The sequence below is a fragment of the Zingiber officinale genome, chromosome 6A (genome assembly GCF_018446385.1).
Source record: "Zingiber officinale cultivar Zhangliang chromosome 6A, Zo_v1.1, whole genome shotgun sequence".
In the NCBI taxonomy this organism is placed as follows: Eukaryota; Viridiplantae; Streptophyta; class Magnoliopsida; order Zingiberales; family Zingiberaceae; genus Zingiber; species Zingiber officinale.
Window position 1 is genome coordinate 121,991,527 of NC_055997.1, and position 10,914 is coordinate 122,002,440.

A 10,914-nucleotide genomic window follows, 5' to 3' on the forward strand; every position below is an offset into this window, starting at 1 on the left:
TAAAAATTATAATTTCTATGCTCATTTGACCTAATTAAATTACCTAAGTTAAGTTGGTCACCTAAACCTTCATTAAAAAGTTGATGAAAATAGCTCTTCCACCGCTCTTTTATTTCTTCATCGTTTACTAATACTCTATTACATTCATCTTTAATACATTTTATTTGGTTAAGATCTCTTATTTTCCTTTCTCGCACTTTAGCTATTCTATAAATGTCTCTTTCCCCTTCTTTTGTATCCAATTTTTTATATAACCGTTCAAAAGTTTCATTTTTTGCTTCATTCACTACTTTTTTAGCTTCTTTCTTGGCTATTGTATATTTTTTTAAATTTTTCTCGTTCTTACAAATATATAATTCTTTATAAGCTATTCGTTTTTCCTTCACTTTCTCTTGTACTTTCTCATTCCACCACCAAGATTCTTTACTTAGTGGTGCATGTTCCGTTGACTCACCGAATACACTCTTAGCTACTATTTTCAACTTTGATACCGTCTTATCTTATATTATATTAGAGTCATCGTATATTTCACCTAATGTTTGTACTTCAACCTTCTCCTTAAATATATTTTGTTTCCCATCCTTTAACTTCCACCACTTAATTCTAGGAATTGTATATATTTCCTTTCTATTGATACTATGTTTGAGGCGTATATCCAACACTACTACCCTATGTTGGGTAGTTAAGTTTTCTCCAGAGATGACTTTGCAATCTTTACAAATCTTTCTATCCTTCTTTCTAACCATAAGAAAATCAATTTGTGATTTATTATTCCCGCTTTTGAATGTGACTAAGTGTTCTTCTTTTTTCTTAAAAAACGTATTAGCTAATATAAGGTCATATGTAATCGCAAAATCTAATATAATTTTCTCTTCCTCATTCCTCGTTCCAAACCCATAACTCCCATGTACTCTCTCATATTCCTTATTTTTCACTCCGACATGCCCATTTAGATCACCTCCTATTAAAATCATTTCATTTGGTAGAATATTTTGTAATTTTTATCTAAGTCCTCCCAAAACCTTGATTTGGTAGCTTCATCTAATCCTACTTGTGGTGCATATACGCTAATTATGTTCATAGTTTCTTTCACCACTATTATCTTAAGGGCTATAATTTTATCCCCTTTTCTAACTACTCCTACAACTTCTTTTTTTAACAAACTATCTACAATAATACCCACTTCATTTCTGGCTTTACTCTTTCCAGTGTACCATCACTTAAAAACCGAGTTCTTTATCATCTTTGCCTTCTCGCTTGTCCATTTTGTCTCTTATACACACAAAATACAAATTTTTCTCCTAATCATCATATCTACTACCTCCATTGATTTACCAGTGAGAGTTCTTATATTCCATGTTCCAAACCTTAGATTATTAGTTTTCCTATCATATTTATTCTTATCCAACCTATGGTGTGAGAACTCTTACCTATTTAACACTACACCTAAGTTCTCATGAAGATGTAGCGATCCTTGCTGAGACGTTACAGTCGGGTCCTGTAATGCGAACTCTTGCATATTTATCACTACACCCGAGTTTTGGAGATGTAGCGGTCCTTGCCGAGACGTTACAGTCGGACCCTGCAACCTGTTCTTTCTGAGGAACAACCTAGCATTAGCATAATAGTTTAATGGATTCATTCATTGAATATTTGTCATAGTTTGACGCTGGCTGGCAACCTAACACACCCCTCCTCCTTTATCCGGGCTTAGGACCAGCCATGACCGGTCATCATGGGCGGAGTTAATAAAGACATAATATATGGAATTTAAATTTAACAATATTAGACATAATGAGATAATTATTAAGATAGAAGATGATGAGTTATCCGGAATCGAGAACTGTAAATATTTAAGATCATTTTTATAAAACGATAGAGAGATTGAGAAAGATGTCTTACATAGAATACAAGTAGTATTATTGAAATGGATGAAAGCTTCAGGTATTTTATCTTACCGTAAAATACCTCAAAAACTTAAAAGGAAAGTTCTACAAAACTGTAGTTAGACCTGATATATTATATGGAGCAGAATATTGGACTATGACTCGAGCATATGAGTAGAAGATGAGAGTTACAAAGATGAGGATATTAATGTGGATGTGTGGGCATATGAGGATGGACAAAATAAAAAATGAAAGTATTAAAGAAAAAATCGGAGATGCATCTATTAAGACAAAACTCCAAGAATACGTTTAAGATGGTACGAGCATGTACTTAGACGACTAATAAATGCTCCAGTTAAGTAATGTGAAACTATGATAAATACATATATCAAATGAGGAAAATAAAAAAAAAAAGACTTAGTTAGCAATAAAAAAAAGTAAGATAAAATTTATTTAAATATAAATGATATAGTAAGATATAGAACTCAATGGTATAAAAGGATCCATATAATTGATCTTATCTTAGTAGAATAAAGTTTGATTATTATTATTGGATTTGCATCCAAGTGTTGGCTTTTTAGGAGAGTCAATCACTTTTATCTGCAGTTCTTTTTGCCAGCTTGCTTAACAAAAGGTCAAAAGAATATTAGTGAAAAGAATTAGTCTCATGTATTGTGGCAATAGCATGATAGCAATGGTAATCTCAAAGTTTATATATACTAAATACTCACCACTGCCACTAGTGCTCTACCTTTTTTTGATTTTTGTCTAAGATGTGCAATTGATTCTATCTTTTGGAATTTGGCAATCAAGCTGCAGCTGCCTTATAATCCACCTAATATTCCATATAGAATCTATATCTTTTTTTCCTGCTTATTAAAAATTTAATAGAATTTCTACCAAATTTTTAGTCTTAAAACTATGCATTTTATTTTTTAAATTTTCCAGTAGAAAACAAAAACTACGCTATATCATTCCTTGTTCTTACAGTGACATCCCATGTAAGTTAGTTGACAAAAACTAAGCTTAGAACTATAACAGAATATATGAAATTTATTAAATTTTTGATATGTCGGGATTAACATAGTTTTTCAAGTTGTGAGATCTTCAAAACTTGAACTAGATCTCATCGTATACTCTGCGACGAGTTTCGCAAATAAAGACGACTTGTTTTCCAACAATCTTGCCGGCGTGTCACGCTCCACAATTACTCCTGGCCAAAGAGAAGAAATTGCATTTGAAATGAAGAATGAGGTAACTTGAGTTGATGGAAGACATGAATAGTTAGCTTACCGACCATTATCTAGAAGTAGAACCATATCACTGTCAAGAACAGATGTAATCCTATGCGCGATAGTGATCACAGTAGATTCTGAAAATTGCTGCCTCAGGGTTCTCTGGATCACACTGTCTGTAGCAGTATCGACCGAAGCTGTTGCTTCATCGAGAACCAACACCTTACTTTTTTTCAGGATCACCCTACCCAAACAAACAAGCTGACGCTGCCCAACGCTCCAATTTTCTCCATTTTCAGTCACTGGAAAGATCGAGTCCATAGCAAATATAGGCTTAACTCAATTGTGAAGGAGTCTTAAGCCAAAAGCAATGATGAGCTACGATAACTAATTATGAAGGTCTTTTACCTTCCGAGTCGAGCTTTAGTTCTTTCTTCCTCACTTCCTCCCCGAGCTGACAGTTATCCAAGGCCTAAAACATTTGCATTGAATTAGATCAACAGTTTGGCAGGCCTGAATAAACAACTGAGAGCTAGCCATGAGTTCACCTGCCATATCTCTTCATCTTTGTACTCCTCCAGTGGGTCTAGGTTGCTGCGAACAGTTCCCTCAAACATCGTTGGGTCTTGTGGGATTATGCTTAATCTTGATCTTAGATCGTGAAGTCCTACCGTGGAAATGTCAATCCCATCAATAACTATATGGCCGATGGTTGGATCAAGTATACGGAAGAGTGCTTGTATTAGAGTAGATTTCCCACTGCCAGTTCTACCAACAATCCCAGTTTTCATTCCTCCAGGAAAAGTACAAGTCAGGCCTCTCAATACCAAAGGTATATTTTGTCTATAGCGAACCTGAATCATCAAATCATGGAATAAGATAGGATCAACAAATATCTACACTTAACAATCGAGAAGAAGTCACAAATCAGAATTAAATCTATTTCCACCCGGAGAAAAAAGAAGAGACTGATCAATAAAAATATGAATATACTATTGATGATCATATAACTCTAACAATCGACAAGAAGAAGCCACAAATCAGAATTACATTGGAGGAAACTAGAAAAAACTAGTTTTACATAATTTTGGTGTCACGTGTACCTGCAAATTATGAAGTTCAATTTCTCCGATGGATGGCCAACTTGAGTCTAGTTTATTTGATTCTATTGACAAAGGTGGTTCACTGTCAATGGCCGTGTACTGCAGTATTCGCTCAACAGATATCATTAAATTTTCAAGTTGACAGAGATTCCATATGACCCAGGTTAGTACCATATTAAGATTAAGTCCATATGTGACAGCAAGGCCAGAAATACCTGAGAGGAAGAGGATGCCAACCCAAAATGGTAGAAATTAATATCACATGTACTTGAATAACATAGAATTGAACTGTCTGCTAGGAAATTACCAGGATCGATCACCCCTCTTGGCATGGAGATTAGGAAAAGTAAAGAAAACGCAAACATAAGTGACGATAACATATCCAAACGAATGCAAAGCCATTGCATTGCAGCGGCAGTGTGAAACTTTGGTCTAGAAAACTGATCTGATAGGTTGAAATTAGTGTTTATAAATCTTTGATTCTGATCAAAGCTTCTAATAGTAGTTGATCCAGACAGGGATTCTGAGAAATGTTGTATGATTGGAGCTTTGCAAACACCATTCAACCTAGACAGTTCTCGGGCTGTACCTATGTAATAGTTCTTCGACAATAGAAGGACAAATACATGATCAGCAAGCGAACATTAATGAGAGGAAATAACAGCATATCAGAGTTACTGACATTGTCATCGTCGTGATTAACCTAAATATAATGGAAAAAGATAATCCAAATCGTAAGAACTGGGAGCAAAACAATAAAAGAACCTAGTGGGCTCCACAAGTTTCATCCATTTCTTGTTTCTGTTAAAGCTATCATTTGTCTATTAGCCTAGAAGTGTCATAATGTATAGAGAGGAAAAGAATCAAGTAATCAACAAAAAAGCACCCCAAGTCCTAGAACACACTTTCTGGCTAATAGCAGTCCTTGAGGATTAAATAGTTTGATTTTCAAGAGACCAAAGCCATGCAGAAGTACGTGGTCTTACCCATGCACACAAAAAGGTGATGAATATAAGAATATGATTGGATTATTTCATAATAGCTTGAGTTTTGGGGGCATGTGGTTAGTCAAATCAAATTTCACATGATATTACAGTAGAAGGTCTACATTTCAATTTCTACCCATGTCAAAAAAAATTTCTCTAATCAATTCATATGGTGAGTTAGAATTCAAGTGAAATACAATCATCTACACATGAAAGGAAATGTCAATATTATATAAAACAAATCAGTCACTTTCCTAACAACTCGAAGTTTAGGGGTAAATGGTTAGCCCATCAATTTTAACAAACTATAAATCTTAGATTGTGTTCACAATGGTCTAACTTTAAAGCAACTGTCCAACTTAATAAAACAAAAACAGAATGGTATATTTGTTTAGGAATAGATTATGGAAACCTCAGATGCCTATCTTTTCCTAAAAGTTACATGGGTTTAGTAATAACAGATAGAGAAGATGAGGAATAAAATCTAGGTTCATGTTCTTGAACAACATCAGCAGCAAGAAGCCAAGTCTTGATTGTTTTAATTATTTTGGATTGGCTGTATATTCTTGTCTGTCTTTGAAGTCTATAAATCAATATAATTGCCATAGTGTCAAATTTCTAGGCAGATTTTGGACTTTTCTTGTCCTGTGTTAGACCATTGTTAATTTGGTGAAACATTTGATTTAACTACTAAAATCACAGAACAAATAAAAGAAAACAACCTTAATAGGGGAAACGAGTACCTGATACCAAAGGCAGGTGGCAATCACAGGAATAAAGACAATGAATACTTGCCATGCAACTTGTGACATAACTGCAACTATCCCAATGAGTTGAATGAAATCAAATGCAACCGCACCAATTCGGGAAGGAATATCAGTATCAACGGCATTTTGATCTGTTGATGCCTGAAAAATAAAGAAAAGAGTGATGAGGTATTATTACACATGGCAAACAAAACACTACTAGGATGATTTATGAAATTACATACTCTATTAAGAATACGACCACTTGGGGTGGAATCAAAGAACGACATAGGTGCACGGAAAATGCAGTTATGCAGCTTGTTAAATAAAAGTGTTGCTGTCTTGTATCCAGCTGTTACAAGAAGCATAGCTCTCATAAGTATACAAAAGGAACTGCCAACAGCCAGTGCAACATAAACATAGATGAGCGTTGATCCAGTAACAGGAGGTTGTTCATCTTCTGAGACAGGAGCTGCCCAAGCCATCCAATAATTGCTTCCAATCTGGAGAACTTGTAACAGAACTTGTGCCAACAAAATTAGAGGAACAAGAGCTCCGCCATAAGCCATTGTTACATATTTCCAGTAGACCCAAAATCCAACACGGCCTTTCTCCCTCTCTTCTTCTTGAACAAGTTGTCCCTTTTGGCTGTATGTTTCTTCTGCCATACCATTTTGTGTATCGCTATTGACCCTATGGCTGGGAGATCCTAGACCAATTTTTGTGTCAGTGTTACCAACTTGTGCATCGTTATCGGGAGCATCACTGCCAAGCTCAATGGAGTCAAGTACTGCTAAAGCATCCTTGTGGGCAGTAACCAATTCCCTGAATTCTGTCCCTACCATTAGCATGTCATAGTACTTGCCTGCTTGTACAACCCTTCCATCTTTCATGCACTACGGATTAGAAAGCAACATTTGTTATGTTCCTTAACAATCCTATGTAGCAATCACATGAAGCAATAGTCAAGAAGAAGAAAGAAAGAAAAGGACATTACTCACCAAAACAAGATCAGCTGAAGGTAAGAACTCCACTTGATGGGTGACATATATTACAGTTTTTGAAGCTAGATGACCAAGCAAGCATTCCTGCAATTCAGAAGATTATGTGGGGAAAAAAGATGACTCTCGAATGAATATGCTAATGATCTCTATGCTAATAAAAGAATGGATTTCCTAAGATCACAGTCACACACAAAAAAGATAGAAATTATAGTAAACCAGCTTTTAATTTGATACGTGCCAATTGCTTCACTATCAGTTTACAAAGTACAATATGATCATTAAAATTGAAGGGAGCAATGCATCCTACTCATGCTAGATAAAGGCTTTTTCAACTAAAGATAAAGACTTTCAACCACAGGCAGGAAACACCCTACTTGACAGTGTGCAAACTTCAATAAAAGTTGCAAAGAGTTATTTTTGCTAAAAGAAAACGTGGATATTGCTGGAAATTATTCAACCGTTGTGTAAAATATCGAGCATAAATTTAATCTAGAAAAATTAATCTAAAGCCTAAGAGTGAGGCGTTAACATAATAGAAGTTCGTCAAACCATATTAGATTACGAAAAACAATGTGTACCTTAAACAGATGGGTTCCTGTGTGAGCATCCACAGCACTGAAAGGATCATCAAACAAGAAAATATCAGCATCATGGTACAGAGCCCGGGCAATCTGAATCCTTTGCTTCTGTCCCCCACTTAAGTTGATGCCTCGCTCTCCTATCAGTGTCTGGTCTCCAAATGCCAGGATCTCCAAGTCTTTCTTCAATGAGCAAGCTTCAAGCACCTTATCATACTTCTCACGATCCATCTCCCTACCGAACAAAATGTTATCTTGAATTGTACCACTCTGTATCCAAGGCGACTGTGGTACATATGCAGTTGTGCCACATAGCCTAACACTTCCAGAGATCTTTGGCACCTCGCCTAACAGGCTAGACAACAAGCTTGATTTCCCAGAACCAACAGTGCCACAAACAGCAACTTTCATGCCACGGAGCACCTTGAAGTTCAAATCATTCAAGGTCGGAGAATCCAAAGAGTGATTCCACGAGAAGGTTCCATTTACTACTTCCACTGCAATCTCCGATGAGCCACTTGGAAGCCTCTCTGAAGAATCGGAGTGCAACTCTTCGAGGCGTAAGAATGAAGCAATTCGACCAAGAGAAACCTTGGTCTGGATGATCATGGATATTGTGTCAGGGAGGGAGTAGATGGGATCTTGCAACACTCTAAAAGTTGCCAGCGACGACAGAACCTTCCCCGACGATAAGGGAATGCCCACAAGCATGCAGAATCCAAAAGTGATCACTGCCACAAAAATCGGCGCGCCCCAGAAGACAGAGGTTGTCATGGCCGACGTGTAGACGAACTTCTTCAACCAGCATTCCTCGTTCTCCCTCAGCTTGATTATTTTCGACAAGAACTTCATCTCCCACCCTTGTAGCTTGAGAATTCTCATGTTCCTCAAGATCTCCGACGTAGCCTTCATTCTCGTATCCTTGCACTTCATCACCTTCTCCTGGAAATTCTCCTGCATCTTTCCGAGAGGCACATTGGACAGCATTACAAGAACCGTGGCCACCAGAGAGGCGACAGAAGCGAGGCCTAAATTGGCGTACAATATGAGCAAGGCGAGCGTGACCTGCAACGGAACCATCCAGAGATCGTGCATGTACCAGCTGAAGAGACCGATTCGGTCGGCGTCGACGCTCATCAGGTTGATGACCTCACCGCTGGACCGGCTCTGCTTCGACCGACTCGACAGGATGAGCCCCTTTTGGTAGATCACGGCGACGAGGGCGGCGCGGATTCTGAACCCGGCTTGCTGTAACCGGAAGAACCAGTGGCGCTGCGAGAGACACTCCAGGATCTTCCCCGCGATGAATGCTGCCACCAGCCAGTAGCCGGCGCCGGCGAGCAAAGGGTCGCCGTTGAGGTAGCGAACGAGGAAGTCGATTAGGTAGGGGCCCACGTAGGTGGCGAAGGTATACATGATCGCATAAATGGCCGTCACCACCACTTGCTGCCACGTGGTGAGGAGCAACGCCTTCGCCAGCTGGAATGTGGTTACTGTTGAAGTGCCGCCCGTGATGGAGCAGGAGTCGAGGTTACTTTTGAAGACCGGAAAGACACCGTTAATACTATCGCGTGCCTCCAGCTGCGGCACGTCGGCGAGGTCGAGGGTTTTCCGGTTGCCGACGGCGAACAGCGGGCCGATCCAATAGAAGGTGAGTGAGCTGAGGAACCCAGCATTAGCGAACAAGGAGATGTTCCCTGTGACACTCTCTGCATTTGCAGAGACGCCGTTCAACAGCGGCTCCTCGACATCAGACACCCCTTCCGCCTCACGGGTGCTCCCAAAGAAGGCGGCGGAAGTCATAATAAGAGCCGAGAAGGCGGAACCGATATCAAACACCCATGCGGGAATCGACAAAACAGCTCGTTTTCTCAGGTAGACGAAATCGACGGCGAGGGAGGAACACGATATAAACAAGAACAATCCCCACCAGATCCGAAGGAAAATTGGAAATCGGGGAGAGCGGAGACCGACGGTGAGGTAAGCGGCGGTGGCGAGCCAAGTGACGGCTCGGAGGGCGGCGTCGCCGAGAGCGACCGCCTGATCACGCTGCCAACGCCGTCCGTCCTTGTACCACAAGAAGGTGAGCACGCAAAGAGAAAGATAAAACACGCCGACGGCGGCGCATGTCGAGATCAGCAATTCCCGGAACAGAGACTTGCGACGCTCTGTTATTCGTTTGGAGCTGCCGGCGTGCTTTGTGGCAGCTCTGATCCAGAAGATGGCTAAGGCGATGAGGAATAGGAGATGGATGGAGACGAAGAAGCCATGGACGACGACGGGTTGCAGGAGCGACGACATCGCTTCAGCGGGCATGGCAACGAATGAAACAGTCCCCATGGTTAGTTCCTCTGCTGCTTGAGGAGTGTTTGGTTAATATAGAGAAGGAAGCGGCTCCTTGCGGTGCAAGCTATGGAACGCGCGGCGGACGATGAGGATGGTGGGGCAGAGGAAAGAAGGCGATCAGGCTGCGTTGACGAGTATCGAATTGTGAGACGGGAATGTGGAGCAAAGGAAAGAAGGCGATCGGGTTCGACCGCGGGTATCTAATAGTGAGACAGGAATGTGGAGCGGCGGAAACAATACGATAGGGTGTGTTGACGGGTATCGAATAGGGAGACCGGAATCTTTCGTTGTTGTCGATTGCGGAGTAAAAGAAAAGAGGTAGAAATTAATTATGGTCAGCATTTTCGAGGGTCAATTCAAGGGGTTAAAATACTCAAATCCGTTTGGAGAGCTGCGGCAGAAAAATCAATAAACGAGCGAATAGGAGGAGATCAATATGCAGATGGTGGGTATCTTATATATAAACAATCCTTCGATTTTTACAAAATGACCCTAAATTTTACAATGACAAAGACATGAATAGATAAAAAAAAATTGTAAGCCTTTGGATCTTAGAGCATCTTCAATGCAAACAAACAGTTTATAAAATTAGTAAAATTAAAAACTCAATAAAAAAGTTTTAATAAATGCGGGCTATTAATCATTAAAAAAATAATATTATATTTTTAAAAATTTTATTTAATGGTCAAAATTATACTCTTTCTTTTATATATATATATATATATTTGATAAGTTAAAAAAATAAATCACTATAATTAAATTAAAATTCATAAGTAATTAAAAATTAAATAAAAATCATAAGTTAATTAATTTATTAATTAAAAAATATAAATAAATTAATATTAATATTAAATAAAAAATAATAAATAAAGAATGTGATTTGTAACGTAGGACTTGTAAAAAAGTTGTATGGAGGTTTTTTTTATTGTGGAGAGAATAGTAAATTTTTTCATTTTTGATGTGATATTAATGTGGTATATTGGAAATTATAAAAAAAAACTTATGAGAGATTTAACTATTGGAGAAGCCC

General features: G+C 38.6%; 1 protein-coding gene across 1 annotated transcript; it reads right to left on the reverse strand.

The window, feature by feature from the left end:
• Positions 1 to 3,175: 3,175 nt before the first annotated feature.
• On the reverse strand, positions 3,176 to 9,405 carry LOC121997826 (ABC transporter C family member 3-like). The gene is made up of 9 exons (XM_042552458.1): positions 7,539 to 9,405; positions 6,958 to 7,044; positions 6,202 to 6,852; positions 5,954 to 6,118; positions 4,532 to 4,826; positions 4,225 to 4,439; positions 3,670 to 3,975; positions 3,530 to 3,593; positions 3,176 to 3,423 (listed from the first exon to the last, which is right to left on the reverse strand). Exons 1-9 carry the CDS (start codon positions 9,339 to 9,341, stop codon positions 3,176 to 3,178), a joined length of 3,834 nt encoding a protein of 1,277 aa, XP_042408392.1. The 5' UTR covers positions 9,342 to 9,405.
• Between the last annotated feature and the right edge of the window lie 1,509 nt (positions 9,406 to 10,914).